The 27347-nt window shown below is 39.0% G+C and overlaps 1 protein-coding gene across 1 annotated transcript; it reads left to right on the top strand.

The window, feature by feature from the left end:
* The first annotated feature begins 409 nt into the window (after positions 1–409).
* mtpn (myotrophin) lies at positions 410–17913 on the top strand. The gene is made up of 4 exons (XM_059326199.1): positions 410–740; positions 6528–6641; positions 7584–7667; positions 16999–17913. The coding sequence occupies exons 1-4, from the start codon at positions 663–665 to the stop codon at positions 17083–17085; spliced, it is 363 nt and encodes a 120-aa protein (XP_059182182.1). The 5' UTR covers positions 410–662; the 3' UTR covers positions 17086–17913.
* The last annotated feature ends 9434 nt before the right edge of the window (positions 17914–27347 follow it).

Consider the following 27347-nt stretch of genomic DNA (forward strand, 5'->3'; position numbering starts at 1 on the left):
ATATATGTAATATATATATGTTGCATATATTTATTTTTTATTTTCTATACTTTTATACATTGCGTTTTTTAAGTATGTTTAGGAAAAAAAATATATATTTTTTCTATATATATATATATATGTATATATATTTTATTCTAAATGCATGATGCATGGAGAGAAGAATTCCATAGTCTTTCAAAGATCTTTCCGATTCTAAAAAGTAGTCATTTCCGCCTATTTTATAACATCGAAAGTGATTTACTCATCAGTCATTAACTGCAATGTTTTAAGGATGAAAATATTTAAAAAAAAAAATTATAGTTAGCGTAGCAATGGATGTGTTTGTGAAGGAATAATTCCTTTCAACGCTAACTCTTAAATTCAACATAAAGCTTTCCATGTAAATAATAACTTCCGGGTAACTGTCGGAAACACTTGTGGTTTCAGAAAGGCGGATCCCTCTCGGCTACTTTGCCTCTCAGAACTTCTTTCGAGCCTGTTTTTACCTGTCCTTTCCCCGCGGGTCGAACCAAATCCGACTAAATCAGCTGTCTTAGTTTTAGAACGACGCTTTGTTCGATCGAGTTCGCCGACCGAACTCTCCGTTCTCCGTTCCACCTGAAGCTAGCCAACTTTTAACACACTAGCATTCAACCTGACAACTGCCCGAACACAGCAAGATGTCAGATAATGATAAAGCGCTGATGTGGGCATTGAAGACCGGGGACATGGAGGAGGTGCAGAGCAAGCTGGTCACGGTAAAAACAACTCATTTTACTGTTTTTTTTAGCGAGTTGTATGCAACATTTGTGTGAGAAACGGCAGCTAGCAGACAGGCTAGCTAGTTAGCTTACATGAACTGGAGTTGGGTAATGTTAAGTTAGGTAATCTGACATATGCAAGCTATCTGGACACGTAGCGTCACTTGGACTTTACCAAGTTTAAGCTTATGTTGAGTAATTTCCACTGATTTTGAGGCTGGTGTAACACGTTAGCATAGCCATTAGCTCCGGTTAGCTTAGTTAGCGATCCACAGTGCTACTCTTATTGTAACGGCTCAAATGTGTTATAACTAAAGGCATAACGTTGGTCATTAACGTATTACTTTAAACGAATTAGGTTTGGCTTTGCCCACGGAACATGTTTTTGTTGTCTAGCCAAAGCTTTTGTTTGCTACTTCCCGCAGAAAGCAGAAACCTGTTGGTAAGCTAGTTGAAACCGCATCAGCTGTTATAGACAGACGGCTAACTGCTAACGCTGCCGTAGTGTTCATTGTAATGTCAAGAGCAACGACAATAGCTGGTGAAGACATGTCGTCACACTGTTAAAATAATCGCCTAAGTCATTTTTTGTCAATTTGTTAGTTGTTGCCTAAATCATCTCCTCATTGCCACCTATGGTAAAATCTCCTACATCCTCAGTTGATCAGATCATTTATTTTTACCCCTTTAAGATCATGCCCTATGTCAAGTGTGTGACTTAAGCGGATTTATTATGCCTAAATCAAAATAAAATGTGACTTAGGCAATTTTTTTGAACATGCCTTTGTGACTGAAGCAAGATATGGTAACACTTTATTTTGAAGGTGTCTACATAAGAGTGACATGGGTGTGTCATAAACAGGACATGGGATGTGTCATGAACATTAATGACACTTTGAAGTAACATTAATGCTCATGATACTCGTCATGTTCCTGACAGGCTTGTTTTGGGAGAGCGTTTGGCCACTCTGATTTCCCTACAGAGCTTGCATTACAGTGGCTCAGTTGGTAGAGCGTTCGTCCAGTGGTCGGAGGGTTGGTGGTTCAATCCCTGACCGTCGCAGCCTACATGTCGAAGTATCCTTGAGGAAGATACTGAACCCCAAATTGCTCCAGACGCTGCGTTCATCGGTGTGTGAATGATGGTGGCACCGTTTAGGGTAGCCTCTGCCACCTGTATGAATGTGTGTGTGAAGCGACTAGAAAAGCGATATATAAGTGCAGGTCCATTTACCATTACATTACCATTTTTGTGTTTACAAATGTCCTACATTCAGTTATTGTCAATGTTGACTTCATATTGGCCGTTTGATCAACTTAACAACTGTGTAAATCAGGGATGGGCAACTGGAGGCCCAGGGACCGCATTCGGCCCGCACCCTCACTTGAAGTGGCCCTCAGTACAACTACATGCGTTTGAGCATGAAATCTTAAAAGTGCAGTGTAAAAATGCACAAAATTACCTCTTGCAATTAATGTTGGTCTGCTGTTTTTGCACTGGAAAAAAAAATTGCAGTAAGTGGTTATTTTTCATTTGCTTCAAACCTTTTGAAATATGTTAAGTTCCTGCACTGTTAACATTTAAAATTAGATTAGATTTATTGTCCCCAAGGGGAAATTCATTTTCACATCACTGTACATTCAACAGATAACACAGACGCTCAACATTAACATCACACAACACATGACATAGAAACATTACATGGCAAATAAACATTCATTGCGCTCTTTTGTTTAGAGCAAAAGAGCACAATGAATGTTTATTTGCAGTTGCATCATATCTGGTGAAGTGCACGGGCCTATATGTGGCCCTGTGGTAGTGTCCATGAAAAATTGTGGCCCCCTCCAGCATTTAAGTTGCCCATCCCTGGTGTAAATTGATAGTTATTGTTAAGAAATGCATTGAGAAAACCTTTAAAATTAAATTCTGTCTCCAAAAGTAAATCCTCTCACCTATTTCTCTGCTCAGATCGTTTGATGGGGAGTAATGAGCAGGAGATGTCCAAGTCCTCAGTTTAACATAATTTTATTACAATACGTCAAGAAATGTGTGTTCCTTGAACCCTCTTTTATAACCTAACAGAGGTTTTACTCAGAATGTAGCTAGAACCGTTGATTCATCAGTTTGAATAGATATTGTGGAGACGTCATGTCACCAAGCAGAGAAGACAGTTATCTTTCTGCTTCAGCACAGTTAGTGTGTGTGTGTGTGTGTGCAATAGTCAATCAGATAGTGACCCCCATGCACAGAGACAGAAAACAGACAGAATAACAGATTATTCTAACAATAGTGAGTCTATAAGTACCCGTTAGGCCACGCTGATTTAACTATAGGCCATTTTTTGCTGTTACAAATGTCCTACATTAAGGTATTGACAATGTTGACTTTATATTGGCCCTTTGATCAACTTAACAACTGTGTAAATGGATAGTTATGCAGTTGTGCTATATTCATAACTATGTACTGTAGATTTGAAAGGAGCGAGAATATGTAAAGTGTATGTTCCAGGAAGTCAAGTCAATTTTATTTATGTAGCCCAAAATCACAAATCACAGATTTGCCTCAAAGGGCTTTACAGACTGTGCATAGTACGACACCCTCTGTCCTTTGACCCTCACATCGCACATACCCCTTTAACAGGGGAAAAAGAAGAAGAAACACTTCATCCACTGTCAGCTTTTGTCAGGTTGAATTTGGATAGTTGCAATGCATTCCAACAGTGACCAGTGTTCACAGATTTTAAAGCTACTCTTGCAAAATAATCAAAATTTCCATCAGCTTGCAAAGTATGTTCCAATCAATTGTACCTTTGTCACTATAATAATGTCAAAGATTTGGGATCACTGAAAGTGTTGTTTTTGTGCAACCGTCAACATCAACATGTCATCTGGGTGAACCTTTTATTTATAACTGACATGACAACGAGTTATTGTTGAGATGTAGATTTAGCCGATAGGATTATAAAGGGCAAATTTGCATAATAAACATATAGATGTTAGGGTGTCATGATACCATTATTTTATATCCCAAAAGAAAAAAAAGGCCTTGGCACACAAAGGATTCATTTTTCCTTTTCTTTTATTAATTATAATAACAACTTTTACCATCGAATATATCAACAGAAATTGTGTCATTTTACAAACGTGAAGCAGAATTAGACTTTTGCATTTGAGACACTTCCATTAATAGGTATGAATTTTCCATCTAGCAAGAGAGTTTTCTCATTACTGATGGTCCCATTGTAACTCATATTTTACTGTTATCAACATAAGTCTGGGTATAAACAACTGCAGAGCTTTATCCCCTTTCAATAGATGAAATGACACTGTTTCAGTTTTATCAGCTATTGGAGCCGAGGCCATTTAAACACTATTAGAAGAGGTCAAGGTCTGATATCCATCAGGGCTAATGAATTCAGTGGGATTGAGTGTAAAATGAAGAATTGTTTTCAGCGCGTTGTACTTGACCTTCAGTGGAGTTTGTGGTAAAGGTGAGTGAGCGAGTGGCTATCAGAGGCAGACAGTGCTGCAGTGGATTATTATGTTGCTGAATTAGTAAGTGGTCACAGTTATAGACTTGAACACATTTGCATTCAGTTGGTCGTCACATTCATTTGACTACATGAAAAGGGAAACGGGAAGATGCTGCGAATAATGATTAGATATGGTAGTCTATAATTGTACAGGCACATTTTTAAATTGAACTTGTTCAATTTTGATAGTTACAGATGGCCTTTCTTATAGCAGACATACTGACTTGCCTCTGTAGGAAAGGCAAAGGTGTCATAAATAACATTGATGATGGACTTGAACCTGGGCCTGTCACTTGGCAACAACTAAGCCTTAGTGGCATGTGTTCAATGATGACCCACTTTGATTAAGGTGTCCATCAGCCATGCACAGCCACAATACCAGTACCTTAACATTTGCACATGCTACTGGAAATACAGCATAGTCAATTATATTAGCTACACCTGTGGTTTCCCTGCAATCACAAGGGTTAGAACCAGGAATAGAGCAATATTTAACTTGTAAATTATACAGGATTTGTAAAAAGTCAGGAAAATGCTTAATTGTAACAGTTTTGATTTCAGTGTTAGGGATACAGTTGGATTTGATTATGCACCATAGTAACATAATCTGGTGTTTCATCTACTCAACCAAAATCTTTCCATATTTGAAATGGAACAGTGCCGTTTTTATACTTGAGTAAACACAAGAAAAAGCACATTTCTTATTTATAAAGGTCACTCATAGCTAGATAAACCCTCTGTTGATCCCATACTCATACATAGAGATCAAGGGTTAAATAATCATGATCAAAACATCCAATCAATGTAAAAATGAACAGCCAGTTACATTAATCAAATTACAATGTACTATGGCTTTGGGTATGAAGTAATTCTGTTTTTCACAAATGCATTTATAGTGATAATTTAGATGTGCTGATAAAAGGCTTTCAGACTCTGGTAATCATTCATTAGTTTGGATACATTGAAAGTGCTTGAATTATACTCTTATAAAGCTGTATCAAGATTGACTATATTATAATATACATAATTACAGATGCTGTCCAATGTGAATACAATGATGCAGTATCATCCAGTTTCACCATTTTCCTATTCCCTCCTTTGATTGGCATTTCCACTTTATTAGATTTGCTCTTAGTTGCCGCAGGGGACAAAATAACCAAGCTGTCTCTGTCATCCCCAGATCAGGTGTTCATATGAGGGTCTTGTGCAACAAGATATTCCTCTGCCTGATTGCAAATTCTCCTCCTATATTATGTTATGAAGGCCCATTTTCTGAGCTAATTATTGCTTTTTACCCCACTTGACTCCATCTTTATGCAGACAATTAGTTAGTCATAACAGTTTTGAGAAAATCCTCTAACTGACAGCCACAGCTGTGACTGATATGTCTTCCATTAGGTATTGTTATTGGCGGGCCACCTGGCACACACTTAGCTGTGTGTGTGGTTAGTGTGGTAAGGGACTAGAGGAAGGGTGGTGAGTGTCTGTCTTTTCTCTTGGCGGGAAGGCTGACAGTCTGAGGTCTAACAGCACCACAGCAGGGAAGTGAAGGGTTTCAGGATGGTGCATTTAAGTGTTTGTCTCTGAATTTCAGCACAAGCTTGTATCAACAGTGAGGGTGTCTGTTTCAAGTAAAAGGGGACTTCAGATTTCCCTTTGCTGCATACTGTTCTTATTTTTTATTGTGTTCCTGCTTATGTGTTGCAAGGTTATTATAGTTAACGAAAACTAACGAAATAACAAAAACTAGAATTGAGAAAACATTTTCGTTAACTGAAATAAAAATAAAAATGAGTTTTTTAAAAAACGATAACTAACTGAAACTGTATTTTGTGGTTACAAAACTAACTAAAACTAACTGAAATTATAGTGAAAATGTCCTTAGTTTTCGTCTTTGTCAACTTTTTTCATACTTAATTCTTTTGGTTGATATTAAATCTATTTAATCCATCTGGTTTTATGACTTAATAAACTTATTGGGGCTGAGATGGATCAGACAAAGGAAACAAAAAACATTTATTGTGACCTTATTGAATCTGGCACCCAACAAATACCCCATTACAAAAAAACTAAAACTTACACTAAAACTAATAAAAAACTAAACTAAAACTAAGCATTTTCCAAACTCACTCTGAAAACTAACTAAAACTAACTGAATTTGAAAACAAAAATTGACAACGAAATTAAAACTAAAACTAATGAAAAATCCAAAACTATTATAACCTTGATGTGTTGTCCTTCTCTTTTCCAGGCTGAAGATGTAAACCGGACCCTGGAGGGCGGAAGGAAGCCTCTGCACATAGCTGCCGACTTTGGTCAGACGGATGTGATGGAGTACCTCATTTCTAAGGGAGCAGATGTTAATGTAAGAGCCACAACAATCACCTAACATAGCATTAATTTGCCTACTCTCCAGGTTTGCATGACAAAAAGAAACAGCCAATATTTGCTTCCCTTTTTCTAGTTCAAACAAACCAATGGTGCTCATGCCAAATCAAGCAGTTTAACAATAGGCCTAGAGTAGTCTAGCTGTTTAAACCAGTTTGTCATACGCTATTTCAGCCATTGTCCATTCTCTTATTCAACAATTGCCTAGGCTTGCCAGACCTCACATTTAGCCTGTGATCCGTATCCACTAAAAGGGCACTTACCCATCCAACAGTATTGACATCTGTAATTTGGATAAAGCTCTCTTGTAATTTGCAGCTTTTTCTAAAGGTCTCATATGCCTGTTCAGTAACCAGTAGAATTGTTTGTGCAAAGCGCATGAATTTTTTAACTGCAGTGCTCTTCTAGCCGTGGCAGGACGCAGAGATTTGTGAAAAGTACGAAACCTACAATTTTGGATGAATAATTTACAGAACAATTTACAAGACTGAGATGGTTGTCTGTTTTTTTTGTAGATCAATAGTGTTCTCTAGAGTTTTTAGGGAGCTGCTCACCCCTCGCTGGAGATTGGATACAGCAGCACTAGTCCGCTTTTTACAGACAGAAGAATTTAAAGTTGTACCAACATAGTATTTGCCCTGCCTCCCAAGTCAAAAAGGTTTACACATCTCATCATATCTCTAGGGAACCAGCTCAGCTTCTAAAACACGGGGGATAAATATCTTGTTGAAGCGCAGGTTCTTTTAGATTCTCGATATGAGAAGGGAAAGGTAACCGCTCTCTCACAGGATCTCTTTTTTCTTATTTATATTTGAGAAAAAGATGGATTTGGCCTTTCGGTTGAGATTGCCTGTGATCTGTTCATACATGAAGAATTTCTAAAAAATCTGTTTCCCACTCTCACCTGCTCCCCCCACAGGTTCCAGACAAACATGGGTTAACTCCACTCCTCTCTGCCTGTTATGAGGGTCACATCAACTGTGTCAAGGTCCTGCTAGAAAAGGTTGGTACTTCTTACTTGAGCATGCATAAATCACATCATGGATCTGCATTTGCACACAGAAGTGCTCTGGTGTCCTTCACCCCTCAGTGCATGTCGACGTGTCTGAGGCTCCATGAGAGCCATGAGTGCTGATGAGGTAACTCATCAGACAAAAGGTCCTTTAACACTGTCCTGTGGAGGCTGTGCTGGAATGTTCATGGAGCATAACACAGTATTGCTGCTGTTCACTTGTTTTGTGTCTGCGGTTTCATTCATAGGTGCGCATCCCTTTTTTTCCTCCATCTAAATGTCTGCCTCATCCCCCCTCAGCCTTTCTCAGTTGTTTAGCTCTGGAACTATCTTAAACGCTACCTCAGTCAGATGAATGCATGTGGGCATGTGCACCCAGTCGTCACAGCTGTGAGCAGAGAGACAATACTGATTCAGTCACAGCTGGCACAGGCTGTAGAAACGCAACCAAATAACAAGCACGCCGTAACGAATGTCCAATCCAACCAACGTCACCCGGCAGAAGAAAACAGATTTGTGCAGCTCCATCACAGTCAAATGGAAAGCCTCATTGGTAGGTGGAGGAGCTACCCACCTCGTGTACATCTTGCCTGGATATTTGGCTCAGAAATGCATGAATGGCAGTCATATTCATATAAGTGACAGATCTTCTGCTCGTCTAGGCTGGTGGTGTTCTGTTTCATCAATGCTCAAATGAGGCAGACTGCAATGAGACTGATGCCCCTGTGGACAATGAAAGTCACATGAATGGGGGCCATTATAAATACTTGTCTTTCAAGACCTCCTTTAGTTCCTTGTCTGTTGGACTCCTCTGTCATTCAACACTCAAGTCGTTTCATTCGATAAATCCAGCGCCTGTATATATGGATGGGTATTCATTGAAATAACTTGCTACCGCAGAGTATTGAAATATATCCGGTCAAATGATACCTCCGTTCGTTTTTTTTAAACCCAGATTTAGAAAATAATTATTAGTCTTTTTGGTGAAGTTGTACATGGTGTACTTGATGGCGCTTGCAGTCCAGCATGTAATATCTTGTTAAAAACATTTGGAGGGGGAGAAGTGGTGGTGGCCTTTTACACAACTGAATGCTTTCATTCATGTGATGGCCACTTTTACATAATTATTCTAATTTTCATTGAAAAAACATATTAAAATGATCATTGTGCTGCCACAATGACCACAATACCTAATTGAAGATGGTAATTTGAAGCATTTTTGCCTTTCACAAATATTTCTCTCACAGCAATTTGGATATTGTTGTAGTTCATATTGTAATTTTGAAAAGATTTGGTAAGTTGTGCCACTCTAGTGGAGGGGATCTTTAAATTAAAGGCAAAGACTCAGCACTCTCTATGAAAGAGGAGCCTACATGGCAGAGGACTGCATGATGCCAGTAGATGGCTTGCATGCGTTTACTGTCAAATCTGCTAAAAATATCTTGTTAAAATCATTTGGAGGTTGAGAGGTGGTGGTGGCCTTTTACACAAGTGAATGATTCCATTCATGCGATGGCCGTTTTTACATAATTATTCTCATTTTCATGGAAAAATACATATTAAAATGATCATTGTGTGACAGTCCACGAGTAGGCCGTAGACCAGGACAACCTTTAGAACCACAATACCTAATTCAAGATGGTAATGTGAAGCGTTTTTGCCTTTCAAAAATATTTCTCCCACTGCAATTTGGATATTACAGTCGTTCATATCGTGATTTTGACAAAAAATGAAAAGTTGTGCAGCTCTAGTGGAGAGGATTTTTAAATTAAAGGCAAAGGCTCAGCTCTCACTATGAAAGAGGAGCCTACATGGCAGAGGGCTGCATGATGCCACGTAGATGGCTCGCATGCGTTTACTGTCAAATCTGCTGCAAACCGATATGCGTCTATGAGAAGGAGAGATGGATATTCCGGGGCTGAGGGAGAGTGAGCAGCTGTCTGTTCCCAGCCAGGCTAAATGAGGCAGGGTAAATGAAAGCCCCTCTACAGAGTTGTTTCACGGTAGCATCATCCTGGCTCAACAAAAGTAATGGGAAGAGGGGAGGGGGCATTCACAGGCTAAGGCACACTACCGATTAGGGGAGTCATTTTTTTGCACCCCTGTACAATCACATATGCACCATTCAGGCGGACTTTTCAATCAGTTCTCACTTTGAGCCGCACTTTGAAGCAGACGTTTGAAAAGAGGAAGCAGTAAATCTATGTATGGAAAACACTGGTGTTCAGTGAGAGAGACACTTGCGTGGTACTCCACTGCTTACTTATTCCTGTTGGCATCGCCTGTATTAATCCCCCATTTTCATCAACACAGCCGCACGCCCCGGCCCTCCCATCAACAAGCCAACAGAGTCTTGCAAGCAATCGGCCAGCAGCTGGCCAGCAGCTGGCTCCTGCTGTCAGCTGGCCGTCAGGGCCGTTGGCTCAAAGAGAAACCAAAAGAAGCTGCCAATTTCAACAGGAAGAAAACAGCCGTTTACCACCCAATAAGTCGTTTCATATCAAATTTGCGAGCATGGGCAATAGGTAGTACATTGTTCTGACTTCTGCTCAACACAGAACTATTGTGGTGTATAAACTGTATTACTTTGAGTATTGTTGTGAATGCAAAACGGTAGAATGATTCCTTGGTTGTTTTATTTTGGTGATGACGAAGGCGGTTCTTGGAGGTCTACTAAAAATGAAGAAGTACAGTTATGACCTGTCAGCTAGATGATGCATTTGCACATTCACACCCACAACGGCATACTGTTTTTTTTTTTTTTTTTTACACATATAAAATAGAGAGCGAGAGATCTAAAGCCATCATAATTGACAGCAGTCATTTCCCTTTATTTCCCCTGCTACCAGTCACATATCCACAGCCCTAGTACATCTCCTGAAAGCCAGAAGCTTGAATTTGGCAGCTATGCAATTATCATCTCTGCATTTGAAATTAAAGCCCCTTGGGTGGACCTTTTTTTTTATTTTAAAAAAAAAGCCTTTGTCTGTGGTAGCATATGATGCAAGACAGGCAGCCATAGCTCATCTGAACAGGGATTACGGTGGAAGGCAAAGATATGAGCGAGCCCACGGGTTCGCTCCTCTCATGGCTTCGTGCTCATCTCCACTAAGCACCAACCAGGATTAACACCCAGCTGCAGCCAAAAGGTCATCAGTCACCACAGGGACCAGATCTCAATACATCTACCCCTGGCAGCTCTGAAAACTCACCATGTGTCTTAACATGAGATGAATAGATTGTCCCACAGACACCCTGTTGACCCTGCTGCTGCATATCCACTCTGCGTGGCAGCACCTGTAGCCATCACATTGCAGCGAATGAAAGAAAACCCGCCGAGAATACTGAATTGTGACTATTTCACTGTCAGACAGTCTTGTGTTTGCAGACAAAATGGCTCGGTTCCCTGGTGCATCATGGGAGCCGACCTCTCGCCCCGCTGACTGCGTGCTGTGCTGTTGTTGGAAATGAATTATGAAAGGCCATTTTAACCCCAATAGGTGACCCAGCCATAAGATCCTGGCCCAGAGTGCTGACTACAGCCTGCAGAGGCCGGGCCAGTTAATTTTTAGTCAACAATGGAAGGGCACACACAGGCACGGACAAATAAATAGTTGAATACACACAGCCTTCTATGAGGAACTGTGTACATGACAGTAAAATAGGAATAAATGCAGTATTATCTTGTAAAGTCACTTCCTGTTGTTGCCTTGGCTTTAAACGTTGACCTTATATGGCCTCATTATTTTGTTTCCACAATACTGTTAAAAATATCTTTTGTGTCCTTTTTTTTATTCATATTGATTCTGAGAATAGGAAGTTATTGCAATACTCGTACACTAGTGCCAGCTGCATTTTCTGCTCTCTCACACACATTGCTCCAGTTTTCACATAGACCCGCCTCCTCTCACTCACTCAGTGCGTCTTCTTTAATATTATAATTTGTGAGTTTGTTATGGTGTTGATTCATTGAAACATGAAAGTGCAGGCTTTCAACAACTGGTTTAGGTTAAAATTAAAATGGCATTAGTGCTGTTTGGAAATACTTTGCCTTTTCTTTTTCATGCATCATGTGCCAAGGATACAAGCAAGCCTACATTGGGTGTTGATAACCAAAGGTGCTAACACAACAAATTTAGCAAAGCACCTGCAGGATGTGGCATTGAAACAGTATTAAATTTAACTATTTTTCATGGTCTTGTAACCATCTTTTAACTAAAGCAGCGATTTGCCATTTAATTTTCTCAAAGTAGTCTACAAGTAAGAATGATCATCTTCCAACAGACAATTATTTTCTTGGTTTGAAGTATAACATTACAACATAGGCCTATAGCAATCGGTTCATTGTTACATTTTTTCTTTTTTTTTTCTTTTCTTTTCTTTTTTACAAAAATGCCAGAAATGATCTGGCTCTAGCTTGTCAAAGCAAATCTACGGCTTTCCCTTGTGTTAACGATATTGTGAACTGAGTATCTTTTGGGTTTCGGACTATCGGACAAAACAATACATTCATTGAAGTCACCTTGCGATCCAGGTAATTGATTGATCCTTCTGACAATCAACTGAGAAACTAATCTTGTGACAAACATCCTACATTATTTATTCAATAATGAAACATAACCATGTAAGCCAGTTTAAAAAAGGTTTGATTCCGCTCCTTCCATTCCAAATAGGGTTGCAAAATATTGTGAATTTTCAAAGTTGGAAACTCTCTATGGGAATAAACCACAATTTGAAATATTTAACTCAACAGTCTTATTATTTGGTATTTAACTCAACATTCATGTTTTTGTTGTTCAATGAAAAATTGATTGTTCAATAAAATAATTATGTTTGGATATGATACAGTTCATTTAAATTACCCCCAATTTCCAGCTATTTCCCATAAATTGCCATTATTCTGATTTAGAATGTTTCCAAAAATTCCCTAGCTTAACTTCCCATTGAAAGTTTCCGGAAATTTACAGGAAATTTTCCACCCATTTGCAACCCTAGCACCAAATATATTTATTTGAACCAGAGCTGATACTGGTGATCCAATACAGATACTGATCTTCCATCTTTTTTTTTCCTGTGACTTTGCCCTCTTGCAGATCAATAATGTTTGACTGCTACCAACAGGTCGATAGTTTGATGTAAGCATTGCATTTCAAGTGGATTTTGAGTGATGCTCTGGCCCAATATTTGAACACTTGTGCACGATAGCCCTTTCAGTTCCATTTACTAGCGGCATAATGAAAACTTAATGGACACTTTGGCAGGTCAGTGGCATTGCGTTACTGACCCAGTGCTGCTTTGTACGGCTCCATAATTCAGAACGATGCTACGTCTCCGTTTGACTGGAGACACCCTGGGAGTCTATTCGTATTCATTAGCCTGAGTCTCACTTGGCCACAAGCCCCTTTTCGACCAGATAATGTTTGGACAGCGAGGTGTTCATGAGGGCTCATTTTTCAAGTTGGGTAAAGCTCATTAATGTAAGTGGTGTCAGAAGTGTGCCACTGAGCTTGGCGTCCATTGGGGGTGGCATCCAGAGAGGCAGGAACAAGGAGGAGAATGGGCCACAGATATCCTGGCAACTCTACTATAAAGACCCATAGTGGGTATCAATCTGTGGCTAACTCTCGAGAAACGTTACCAGTGTGTGAATGCACATTATGGGACTATTTTAGCTCAAATATGGTGGTGCACACAAGGCATGCAATTGTGTTTGTCAGACAGATGCCTTGTTTGTTCTGAGGCAAGTGTAGTATTGATGGTGAAAGGTCTAGGGTAAAGGTGTAATGCTGTTTTCTGCCACCTAAATGAGGCCTGTAGAGTGGGTTAGATACGGTCTTGAACCAGCTACTAATGACCTCCCCGGAGCTGGAAATCTAAAGCAGGGGGGAAAGAAAGCTCCCTCCTATAGCTTCTCATCCTCCGCTTCAGCCTCTGGAATCACCAGAGCGGAAAGCACAATGATTGGTTACCAGGTACCTGATATGAATGAGTCAGCAGCGATTGAAAAACTTAGTGATAAATATTTTATCACCGTTTATACTTTGTAGAAACATTGCTGAACCGTATTGACAGAACGACTCCACGTATCAGGAAGTTTTTTGAAGCATTATCAGAGTTGAGGGATTCTGGTTTTCCCCCAGGAAACTGTCCTGTCTCTTACAAGATAAATTACACTGAAGGATCCCTCTGTGTATTTGAAGATAAAGTAAGAGGAGGATCATCATTTAACTTTCCTTTTGAAATTTTGAAGACCTGAACATCAAAACCATGTTAAGCGAACCTCAAATTTCACACCGTGCTCATGTTTTCTGAATTTAAATCAATCCTACACACTGACATAGATTTGTTATGAATCAAGTTGAAACTCATTAGAGACTGAATTGACATGCTCTCTCTATACCCCCTGTGGAGCAGTGATGTCTGACTTAGACTCCAGGAAGTTTAAGTCTTGACTGAGATATAGCCCGGCACATACACTAAGCCCCCCATAAAAAGTTTTTTTTTTTGTTTTATTTTTTGTCAAGATTAAACAAAGAGTCTTAGTCTTAGAACCCTGTTGGTGCTGGTAGTCAGATTTCCTTTGTCATTGTGCTTGTCATTTCCTGATGGTAGCTTCACATTTACAAGTATCAACCTTATGATCTTACTCTCAAAAATTGCATGTATGATCCTGCTAATTTTGAACTTCTATGTTCAAACAAATGTTTTGGGCCTTTGGGTCACCAGTTGATAATGTACGTAATTCAAATGTTAAACAACAGGACTGGGGTTTTCCCATTTATAACACCTAAACTGTTTTTGGCACTACCATAGCCAAATGGAATGTAAAACCAATGTGGAGAGCATCAAAACCAACTAAACAAAACCGACTATTCCCTAATCAAATTTGTTGGTCCCCAAGAGGACTTCTTTAGCTGGTTTTGTCTATCAGCTTTTTGGGTTCTGTTTGTTTATTATCTGTTCTTGCTTTTCTGTATTTTTGTACACAGATATACTTATGATAATGGTCCGAAATGTTGTGAAATAAGTATTAATCTGAAAACCTCACATTTGGCCCGGGCAGGACCCCCAAACACCCCACCAACTATGTACACCTCCTTTAACTTAAGGAAAACGCTGAGGCTTTAACATAACGTGTGTTAACATGTGCACACTTCCCAAAAATGTGAAGCATCTTATGAGTTGACAAAACCGTCTCTTACTTTGCCTTTCGTCTTACCAATTAGAGATGCAGATCTGACAGGTTACCGGCTCAGCTCTGGTAAATCTCTCTTGCTGGGGATGCGCTCTGTTGCTCCTGTGGCATGGAATTTGCACCCCGACAACCATCCTCACTCTGCCGAGCATTAGAACTGGGTTGCATTGTTTTTGATGCCCTGCTTCTCCACGCAACAATAGACTCTCTCTGCCATGGCTCTGTAAGCCCTTCGCTAAGAGGCTAAAGTTGGCAGGCCAAACAAAAGGACGTTTCTCCACTACATGCCCCTCCACTCCTCCGTTCCCCATTAAATCTTTTGTAACTACATGTGCATTCAACACGTTGCCTGTTTCCTCGCTCTCTTTTTCACGTTTGTTTTTTGTCCTCAGTGATCTGAATGATTACGTCCACATGCATCTCTTTTAAATTCACTCTGTCGTCCCTCAGCTCAAATGAATTTGTGCATCTGTCTTTGGCTTTGTGTTGTCAGGATAAAGACTGACTGACAGGCGAGTGCTAAGTGACTTAAGTTTAGTAGTTTGATGAAGACCTGTTGCTATGGAAAAGAGACCAGTGTGGGAAGCAAGAATTCTAGGCGGTGACCAAGCCACATGCCAAATAGAGAGGCCAGTTTGCTGTTTCCACAACATCTCTGTTTGTTACTTTTTTCATAGTTTTGTAATTTCGCCAATAGGTGGTGCTGTAGCAGCTTGATATAACTTTTTAAGGAAGGAATCGGTCTGTCGGTCTATGTATGATTGTCCTCCACACATCTGAAGAAATGTTCCCCCAATCGACTATGCACTTGGCGGGTATAATGCACACTGCAAGTGGCTATGCTGCAATGCATTGCAGGCAGCACAAACAGGGGCCAAGCAAAGGAACCTTAAACCTTTAAATTATCTTGCAAATCCAGTTGCCTGCAAAGTAGGGATGGGCCGATGCAAAGACAGTAAGAGAGAAAGTTGGATAGCCACTGGGGAGCAAGCTGCCAAAGTGTGGGAGGATTTTGTGCAGAGTCTAAAAAAACATGGTGCTCTGCAAATTAAAAATGGCATATCACAGCAGTACGACGGCAATGCACAAGCACTTGAATCGGAAGCATCGTGGGCCGATTTTGCAGGACGGACAGCTTCGTCAGTCCTGTTTACTTTTTGTCTCCACCCAAACATAATATATATTACGATTATTTGTATTTTTCAAATATTTTATGCTGTGAAATCAGTTAAGACAATTATTTATATTAAGATAATATTTTTTGTTGCAGAAAGAATGTAATTAATGGAAAGGTAATAAAAGTGACTTAATTTGAACATTGTGTTAATATTTTGCTGTTGTGTTGCTAAATGTAAATTACATTACATTCCTTTTAGTACAGGATCTTGCATTAACTTTGTTTTGGAGAGACTTTATATTTGAGTAAGACAGTTGGGTAATAATAGATTAATCTAAAAAAAATAATCGTTAGGTGCAGTCCTACTGAAAAGTAACGTAACTAGGGCAAAGAGGAGGAGAGTGAAGTTGTAAATGCAGAGCACCAGGCATCCTGTTTAAAACCTGTAAAACTTGAAAATCTTTACCTTTTTTAAAGGTTGCACATTCAAAGCATTTTAGCTTGGCTGTTCTGTGTCTTGTTTCTATCTCGTGTTGTCTCATGAGTCAGTTGTTGTTTTTGTTTGTAGCCTACAGATGTTTGAAATAAAAAAAACTAAAATGTGGTGAAGTACAGTGTTTTATTTAAAACCATTCCTTAATTGAATTCACACAACAATTACTGTATTGTGATACGTTACGGTTATATACATTTTGGTCACATCGCCCACCCATAGAACCAACCAGTCGGCCTATTCCAAGTGGGAACTTCACTAGTTTCTTGTTATCTCTATAAGCATTTAAAACAATTAAATGTAGTTCCAACTTCCTAGCAAGTTATGACGGAAAGATTATAGAAAGTGTGCGCCAAAGACACTATAACACTCAACAAACAAAATGTAAATGATTGAGGTCCATGGTCCTCACCTTAACCCCTGGCTCTGTGGAGTGGGGTCTGCATCATACTGTGAGGAAAATTTAATGCACCTACCAAGCATATTTAATATTCATGTCCTCTCTTCTCCTCCACAGGGAGCTGACAGAACCCGAAAAGGACCCGATGGCGCCAGTGCCTTTGAAGCCGCCTCGAACGATGCCATAAAGGCTCTGGTCAACTGAGACATGAGAGTGTGGGAGGTGGCTGGACAGGTGGGTGTAAGGACAGACAGATGGATGCAGTGGTCCCCTGACAGAATATGGACTCGCCCCTTTTACCCTGATCAACCTCTGTCTTTACACTGCTTTTGTCTGTTTGTCGGGAGGGTCATTTTGTCTGTATGGTGAATTTCCTTTACCTTGTGCCCCCCCTCCCCCCTAAGTTGGGATAGGTTTTTCTCTTGTTTTGGCCTCTGTTTGTAGCCATTTAACAGAAGGACTTTTCAATTATGTCTCCCTTAGGGACCAAACACTGGGGGAGCGCTCTCGCACCTGGATCCTAGAACACTGCTCAGACTAGAAATCACACTCTGTATTGTAAACGCAAAGCTTAGCACTTAAATACACATCTCTCATTTGCAGTTCTCTCTTGGAAATCAAATGATAATGGATCAATAGCATGTTAACATTTTTTTACAACTTTAATATAAGTATTGTATGGCCAGGGCTTAATCTCACAATGAACAGTAACTGCACTGTACTATACTAAATAGACTGAAAAGAAAGGTTGTAAAGTTTCATTAGGTTCTATTCCTCTACCCTGATTTCTTTTTTTTAAATAGACCAAACAGTCCCTCCAATCAAATCTCGAAATTTTTTGGAAAAATGTTGGTTGAGAGAGGTCCAGAGGTCAAATTTTCCTTTTTTCTACTCGGCACATCACTTACATATCAAACGATGGTTTTTGACAAATTTTACGTTGGTAATGCATAAAAAAAAAAAAATCCTGTATTCTCTGACCAATCACCATGCTGGTTAACTAGAAAGACTTGAATGTTGCAATTTTAAAATCTGTTACTGAATCCCTTGATAACAGCACATAATAGAATAAGGAATTCTAGCAATTTGTTCATTCTGTCATCCCTGGAGTGAGATTTCAGAGAAAGAAAAAAAAATATTCCTTTTTTTGTTTGCGGCTTCTCTGTGTATTTTGTAATTGATGGGCTCTGGGGGCTCTGAATGAGGGGGAAATGGGGGTTGGAGTTGTAACTGGATGGTGGGGGCTGTTAGCATTCCCCTTGCCTTGGATTTGATCAGAAGCCCTGCCCGTTTTGCTGCATGTCAAAATTGCCTCTGCTTTTATGCTATGAAGTGGTCGCTGGTCCTCTCTTGGTTGCTTTCAAATGAATTACTACTATGTAATGGACAAAAAAAAGATGCTCTTGCTGACTTTGTTGTGACAAAAAGTCTGTAAAAACAGAAATAAAAATATAAAACAATTCTGTCGTCTAAAGTTTCTTTGAAAAGTGACTCAAAGTTGCCTGTTGGTAAACTACATTAGTCTTTGAAATAGCGCATCCTGGTGAAAAATATAACACAGTTATGTGACAGTTGACTGACAGTAAAGAAAAAGCCTTAATTTACGCTCAATTTGCCACCTTGTATAAATGTAACTGCCACTCAGACCAATGTCTCCACTACCACAGAATCAGATGAATAACAATTTTATTGTACAAAGGATTCCATGCTGTTTGACAAATTTTACCCTTGGTATCCGTGCAGCCTTAGGCAATCTAATCAGTATTTGTGAACTTGGGCGACTCCGTCCCAAACATTAAAAAATTGCAGACTGTAATCTTTGTTGTCATACCAATCTACCGCCTCGAGCTGTTCCTTTACGATTCACAGGCTGACTTTGACTCCCACTAGATTTGTCTGAATGTCTGGATTCAAATAAAGCTCCATATTATAATGGGACAGTCAGTTCTAATACAGCAAATGCACCACTATCCACAGAAATACTTACTTTAATCAGTTCATTTTGTGCAACCGCTGCATCACAAATTCAATTCATGTCTCATGATAACGCAGGTGGAACCATTGAGAAGGATTGCATTGTCTAAAGTTGCGCTTTTGTATTAAAACTTTGGGAAATAACCCTTCAGTTATCAATAAAGCTACTTGAAAAATGTGTATTGGCACCTGTTGTCTGCTGCATTGTTATTCAGCCTACAATGAATGCCATCTGGAAACCAAGAGAATGTTCAAAAACACTTTTTTATGACCAGCATTGCGAGGAGTACAACAACTCTGATTCTAGGGCTGGGCGATATGGCCAAAATCTCCTATCCCAATATAGGTAATTTCATATCTCAATAACTATATATATCACGATATAGCTTATAATTGAACAGTCGGTTCTATTACAGCAAATGCACCACTATCCACAGAAATACTTACTTTAATCAGTTCATTTTGTGCAACCGCTGCATCACAAATTCAATTCATGTCTCATGATAATGCAGTTGGAACCATTGAGAAGGATTGCATTGTCAAAAGTTGCGCTTTTGTATTAAAACTTTGGGAAATAACCCTTCAGTTATCAATAAAGCTACTTCAAAAATGTGTGTTTGGCACCTGTTGTCTGCTGCATTGTTGTTCAGCCTTCAATGGATGCCATCTGGAAACCAAGAGAATGTTCAAAATCCTTTTTTAGGACCAGCATTGCGAGGAGTACAACAACTCTGATTCTAGGGCTGGGCGATATGGCCAAAATCTCCTATCCCAATAAAAGTAATTTAATGTCTCAAAAACAATATAGATAATATATAATAATATAATATATATATTTTCTGGTTATTCTGTTAATAAATTGTCTTTATGACATAACTACATGTTAAAGCACATTTTTGTATGCTCCATACTCACAACACAACACTTTAATGGTTCCTCCAGCTTTGCCACCTGCAAGGATCAGGATATAAAAGTGTAATCTAAATGAAGTAATCTTGCCGTAACGCAATTCGCCCACTGGTATTTGACTTTGTGATACAAACATGGTAAAACATGTATTGTCATATCACCCAGCCCTAGTGTGTGTTATTATCAAGACAATGTAATTTTGTATCACAATATCTGTCTTTGGGTCAATGACGTGATCTAACGCAGTGTCAGTTGGTGTAACCAGTAATTTTTTTTTCATAAAAATTGATTATTTACAGGAAAATAAATGTGAACTTAAATGAGAATAAAATACAATCCATGTTTACATTGCAACATTATGGTATATAACAAATTTTAAATAATTTGTCTAAACTTAAGGAAAAAAATGGTTGTTTTAAGAATATGTTCTGCTCAATATTGATGAAATGTGTAAATGTAGAAATACTCAGAAATGTTTTTTTAAATTAAGTAATTAAATGTATAAGTCCACTTAAATACACTGTAGGTAGATAAAGTTTATGTAAATATATATATTTATAATTAATTTGTGGTTACACCATTTGACATCTTACCAACCCTTATTTGTTACTGACCCTTTTATCACAATATGATGCCAATGAAAAATGATAAAATATTGTATCGAATCATTGCCCAGCCCTACCTTATTCCAAAAAAGTTGGGATGTTGTGTAAAACGTTGACAATTAAAAACTTTCAGTGAAAGTGACCTTAATTCGTTGGAAAAGTTGCTGATTAGCATTTGCCATGATGAAACTATATTTTTGTGGTTTTAGGTTTTTTTTTGAACATCTTGAATGCAGCATTCATGTTTCCACATTAAAGCTCATGAACACACCACACAAAGTAGAATAAAATTACTTCCCAATTCAGGTAATTGGACAATCTGAGGAGCATGAAAATGCAGAATTAGTTACTTTTCTCGAACTTTATTGATGCTGTACAATCCCTTCGCTGTGTCAAAAAAACTAAAATCCAAAATAAAAGATGTCTTGTGAGTCACATTTTGCCTCTGATCCAGCCTGATGCAACTGATATCTTTATAAACCTTGGGATATCCACCATAATTTCAAATAAAGGTATGTCGTTTTGATCACTGCTTGTCCACATGACGTGAGTAAGGATGGACCTGCCAAAGAGTCCATGGGGTAGAATAAAGTGTGAGAAATCAATAGGAGAACGTAACATACGGTGAAGAGCTGCATCAGGTCCTGTCAGAGGAACACATCCAGAGGGAAACTTCAGACCGAGACGCTGCAGTGCTTTGTTAATCAGACAGACACATGCCTCTCTAGGCCACTTGCCATGTTTGTGTACTCGCGCCTGAGAACAAAGACAAATCAATTATTGCAATGTGGGCAAACATCAAGATAAAATGACTCGGCCACGTTTTGACAGCCCTCGTCTGCCTGCTTCCAACACCCCCCCTCCCTCCCCTACCATCTTATTTCTGCTCATTTAAATTACTTTCAAAGCGAACGACTGAGGGAAAAACTGAGGTCCGCTCTCGGTTGACAGTGACATTCTCCGAATATAAAAGACCCCATTTTTTCCTTTGTCTTCGTCTGAGCCATCAAATAAATCTTGATGTCTGCAGAAGAAAGCCTGTGATTCAGGCTGATGATAAATGTGAAATGAATCATTGGCAATACACTTTCATTTAGTCCTTGAATTGCTCTTCCGCAGGCTGCACACACAGGCTTCGTGGGCAATTCCTGGGCTTTCACGAAGGCACTAATCCTGCTCGGGATCATTAGTCTGGTGTCATGTTTACATTCTGCATGCAGCACACTGCTCATGTACTGTGCACATCAGTAGTCCCCAAATATCTTTGCATTACTTCACTGCAAAAACATGCAAAAACACTCGATGGGTTCAATGAGAAGTCTATTTAATTGAACTCTGCTCCCACCTGCTGTTTTCCAAAGAAAACTGCGGGAAATGATCCACTGAATCTGACAAAAAAAATTATGCAACCACTGTTTTTATTTAAATAAAAAATAACATTAGAAATAATTAAAATGCAATCCCCTCATAGAGTCGGAGATAAAAGTTAATTGAGTGTCTCTGCAGTGATTACCAGATGTAATTAGCACATGTGTGCACACATACATTTAGTATATGCATGCACAGACGTATGCACTGAATCTCTCAGTGTCTCATCTGTTATTTTATCCACACAGTTGCTCCGCACAGAGACTCTATGCAGAGCTACCCTTGTGTTCAAGCAGCTCAAAATGGTGGTTAATGAAGTAGCAAATCCAAATCATTAGCATAATTAATATGGACTCCTGATTGCCTTTTGGGTAGCTCTCCCTCTCTTTCACTCTAATCTATTATTGACTCCTTGTCTCGTGCATTAGTTGAGCTTATGACTGATTTTCCAACAAATCTATAACTTATTTCCCTAGTTGTAGTTCAGAAGGCACGTGACCTGATGTTAAGCCAACCGTGAAATCAAGCATTAAATCCGAGGAGTCCCACGCAAATTGAAAATCACTGGGTAAATGTGTATTTTGATTGAACATTTAAATGTTGTTCATTTTTGTATTTTGTGTTAATAAGAGCTGTATAGCTGTATGTGGAGGGAAATGTGGAATCGCTGTGGGAGACGGGTAGTAATGTCCCCACATAATATATGGAAAATAACTCTCAGTCCTGTGTGTTTTCTGTGTTTTACTGAACATTTAGCTGCTGTAAAGTAGAGAAAGTATTTTGTTGTTTTTATAAAATATGCTCACATATAGACTGTGTGTGTGTGTGAGTAGTGCATGCAGGCTTTTTTTTCATTATCATAACCCAAAGCGAAATAGCCTCACAAAACAACGTAGAGCCAAGACAGAAATATTAATGTTTCAATCAGGAGAGACTAGAGAGTGAAGTTAATATAAAAGTTTATTAGAACAGATGATGTGATTAAACAGAGATTCTAACAAGAGAATACTGGGTTATTATAACAGATGATATATGATGATTGTAACAAATGATATGTGATGATAATGTTTGAACAGATAATTTGGTTTTGATATAAAGTCTTTGGCGATTAGACCCTACAGGGATATTTGGGAGATTTATGATGGTGCAAAAAAAACATGAATTGTGGCAAAGACATATGTTTAATGTGAGTAGAACTGCACATTATAACACACAGAAACAACTTGCTCTATTTAGTCATTTGGAATTTTGGATTAAGCCCATCACAAAAATGCCAATTTGGTCTTTGTTAGGGATGGTCCACTATAGCCATGATTTGGGATTTTTGCGACAGCAATGACGTAAATAACGTAACAGAGAAAATTACCCTTGCATAAGTCCTTTTCATTCTGAGTGCCATAACGAGCTATGCAGTCATTTTTATGAGGGGCCGTATAGGCCATAATTCATATCTTCCCTCTCACATTGACAATTGTACCTCTCACATTGACAATTTTACTTCTCACATACACAATTTTACCTCTCACATACACAATTTTACATATCACATTCACATTTTTCTCTCACATACACAATTTTACCTCTCACATACACAATTTTACCGCTCACATTCACAGTGTTACCTCTCACATTCACAATTTTACTTCTCACATTCACAATTTTCCTTCTCACATTCACAATTTTACCTCTCACTTACAATTTTACCTCTCACATTAACAATTTTACCTCTCACATTCACAATTTTACCTCTTTTTTGTGTGAATGTGAGAGGTGAAATTGTGAATTTGAGAGGGAAGATATGAATTATGTTATATATTATATATGGTCCCTCATACATTTTGCCTGAGGACATTTATGCTGATGCCACAACGGCGTAATATTGGTGTCCATTCATGTTGCAAATCAACACCGCAGAACAAGTGGGAGACAGAAGAGGCATGTAACAGAGCAGCTGCAATACGTGTATAATAAGTGACAGCAGCAGTGATTGCATTCAAAACAATGGTGGCATAAGAACTGCACATCGTGCCTTTTCCAGCTGTAGAGATTCTACGGACAAATAGCATACGTCTTACCAATTTAACACCTCTGTTACTACCTCTGAAGGCCGTACAGAGCAGGTATCACTTGCCCCCCCATTAGGCCTCTGGGACACCAAATTTCAGGCACAAAGGCGGAAACATTGTCACAAAGGCAGAAACATTGCGGCTTGAAATGCTCATCTGAAATGGGCTATTGTCTCTGTATCCAAAATATCAGTTGAGGCAGGAAATGTCTGTTTATCTCTAGCTCCTTTTACTTCCTACACTACCTCTACAGTTCCTCAGCAAACTTCCCCTCAAAGTTTTCCATTGCACAACCAAGCTACCATATGTTGTTTATGATAAGCCCCAACTACCATCTCCAGAGTCTCCAGAATTGCTATATAGTGCATGGCACCTAAGTGAGCTCAAATTGGCTGTAAACCTGCATGGCTACAGGAGCCAACTCTTTGTTTTATATTTAATAGTGTAGCTTAAATATAAAGGGCAATAGCGAGGGGGCTTTAAATGATGGATGAGTATAGGGGGAGCCAAGCAGTACTTTCTTCTGAATGACTCTACGTGTATTGTACTGCAGGGCTTTTACTGTATTATGAATTAAGAACATTTATGTCACATTGAGTTCAGTCAAACTGTCTTATTTTGTCACATTAAAACAGGCAGTTTTTAAAGGTAAATTTGACATTTTTGTCAGAGTTGTGGTTGAGAGACAGGTTGTTTAAAACTGAAAAAGTTGGAGAGTAGACATGGCTGGAGATTTATCACCCCCAAAGTCTATTGAGCAGCTATAGAAGGCAGCAGAAGACATTTAAAAGCAGGCAGTTGTGCCCTGACATGCTCATATACACATGCATAAGCATAAATCTCTTACGGGCTATTTACTTATCAGTCCCTCTTTGTTTGTACTCTGAGCCAATGTGCGATGAGCCAGATCCAAATCCCTCTAGATGCCTCGGTGCAAATGTTCTCAGCTGAACAGCCATTTGCAGAGAAATCGATGCAACCACAATGCTATTAGGAACATTTTAATTGGATATAAAAGCAGATTCATTATTACTGTTATGACGGCTGAGCACGTCGAATGCAGCGTGGCTGGCAGCCATGGGCGTGCGAGTCGCTGAGCGCTCGGAGAGAGCCGGGGTAATTTGTCTGAAGACGCCGCTGCATTCTGACTTTCTGTTTCAGTGACTTTGAAATACTTGTGTTGTCCACACAACTCTGTTTCTAAACTTCTCTGCAGAGCCAGATGGAGATTTAGCAAACAGGTGCCCATTTTGGCGCCCAATGGACTCCATATGATGTAATCAACAATGACAGGTTGATTTCTGTGCAGTCTACTTAAGATAAAGGCACACAGATCATAGAAGATGAATATAAATGGCTGAAAAATAGTTACAGACAATAAATCATCAAGGAACCATAACTAATCCATAGTCATTTTGCACTGATTATTTATTCAGCTCATGCCTTCTACAGTAAATAATGTGTTGCAGGTTGTAATCATTCCAATGAACCTGTGAAACCTTTGCACTACCTGCTCAGATCATAATCAATTCAAAGGGATGGAACAATCTGTTTCATGTTGCAGGTTAATATTCCAATCAATAGGTTGATGCATTGAGCACTTAGATGTTTTGTTCACTTACTTGACATTGTAGCGGGTGTAGCTGTCATTATTATTTTGTTCACACAAGTTCCATGTAAAACAAACACCCATAGAGTATGGGTGTTTGTTTTTTTCACTGAACTCCATTATGGTATTTGTTTAACTGCTCCTTGGTTCACTTAAATGGAATTTGCTAACTAAAGGACCACAGTGTTGAGCTCAGAAAGCAAAATTCTCTTTCCATGGGAATTAACAGGAATTTGTGGGAATTAACAAGAATTTATGGGAATAAAAGGTCATTTACAGGGAATTTACTAAATTGAAAGTTGGTCCTTAACAGGGAACTTAGTTGGGAAAATATATTTTCACATAATCTTGACTAAAACAACCAGATTTCATGCAAATACACTTGAATATCTGCATTTCCTCAGTCAAATACAGACAGCACACTGCTTTCTGCAGGGCTGCTGAGGCCACGCCCCCTACTGAGGCCACGCCTTTGACATAGGCCACACCCTTATTGAGGCCACGCCCCCTACCTGCACTGTTCATTCCTCTGTCACATGTTCAATTTATTTTCATGTTCAATGGGACTTTTTTGGAGGGAGAGGGGGTCATTTAACTTCATTTTTGAATGGGTGGGGGAATTGATTGTTAAAATAAGTAAAACTTGATAAAGGTCTACTCATAAATCAATCTGTTGAAATGTCATGTTTGTTTTTTTATTTGAATATTTCCAAAAATTCCCCAGCTTACCTTCCCATGCAAAGTTTCTGGAAATTTTCCACCTCTTTTCAACCCTAGTCAGAAGAAGCAATCATTTGCAGAGAGGCATGTCAGAAAATCAAACACTGAAGTGCAGAGGCTACAGGTTATGACAGAGTTACATTTCTTTCAGGTAAAAACAAAAACATCAAGCTCAAGTGGTCGAGTTACAGTCCTGTCACCACGATTGTAATGGATATTTGAAGAGTGGGGGAAAGAAAGTGCTGCCTGTTTGATATTGGTGTCTTTTGTTGCATCTTGATGGCATTTGGTGTAATCGGCACAAATCCATGGATCTACTGTGTCTGGCTGGTGCCAACAACATGGGATGTAAAGGTAAAAAACATAAATAAATCCTCTATACCTGTACCCGACATCACTCCAAAGAAAAAACAACTTTGTTGCTTTCCATGACCACTTTATGGCCACCTTCTACAAACATTATTTATACATGGTTTTGAGACAGTTGAAAGCAATGAGATGTGGGAATTTGTTACCACAAAAACAGAACAGATTTCTTTTATTTTAAGACCAAAACCAAAATTAACATATACCCACACTACATTAACATATCAAAAAAACTCATTTGTGCCTCCCAACCAAAAAACTGTGAAATAAGGCAACCCAGTCAGTTTTTTGTGGACTGCTTGTATCAGAAAATATGGGAATCAACTGGATCCAGATTTGGCTCCCCTTCATATGTTAAATGCAGGCTCATTGGCATGTACTGCCCACAGTTTGTGAACTACCTTTGAAAAGGTGTGCTATTTTTTCTTTTCAGCCAATCTGAGAAGACTGGCCTTTTTCTCTTTGAAAGACACGCATTCAAATTGAGTTTAAATGCAGGTATATCCTCAGTTCCCGTGTGAAGAATTCTACCGATCCCGTCAAAAGCCTGCAGTGAACTGGTCAAGTGTGGTTGTAGAAGTAGAAGTGTAAAAGTGGATGTTGTGTTAAGTGCTAATGCAAGAAGGCACACTGGAATTGCACAGATGTTTGTGAAGCTAATAAAGTTCAATTAAATGTATGCATGTTATCCATTGTTCAGAATACATGTACTGTATATGACCTATATTACTATATGTCTGACCGCTTAGGAACTGAGTTAGAAATTTTGTATATACATGGCCAAAATGAACATATCTATTTGATAAAATAATCATCTAGTGATATCCTCAAGAGCTTTAAAGTATTCTG

This window comes from Centropristis striata, chromosome 22, assembly GCF_030273125.1.
Source record: "Centropristis striata isolate RG_2023a ecotype Rhode Island chromosome 22, C.striata_1.0, whole genome shotgun sequence".
Classification (NCBI taxonomy): domain Eukaryota; kingdom Metazoa; phylum Chordata; class Actinopteri; order Perciformes; family Serranidae; genus Centropristis; species Centropristis striata.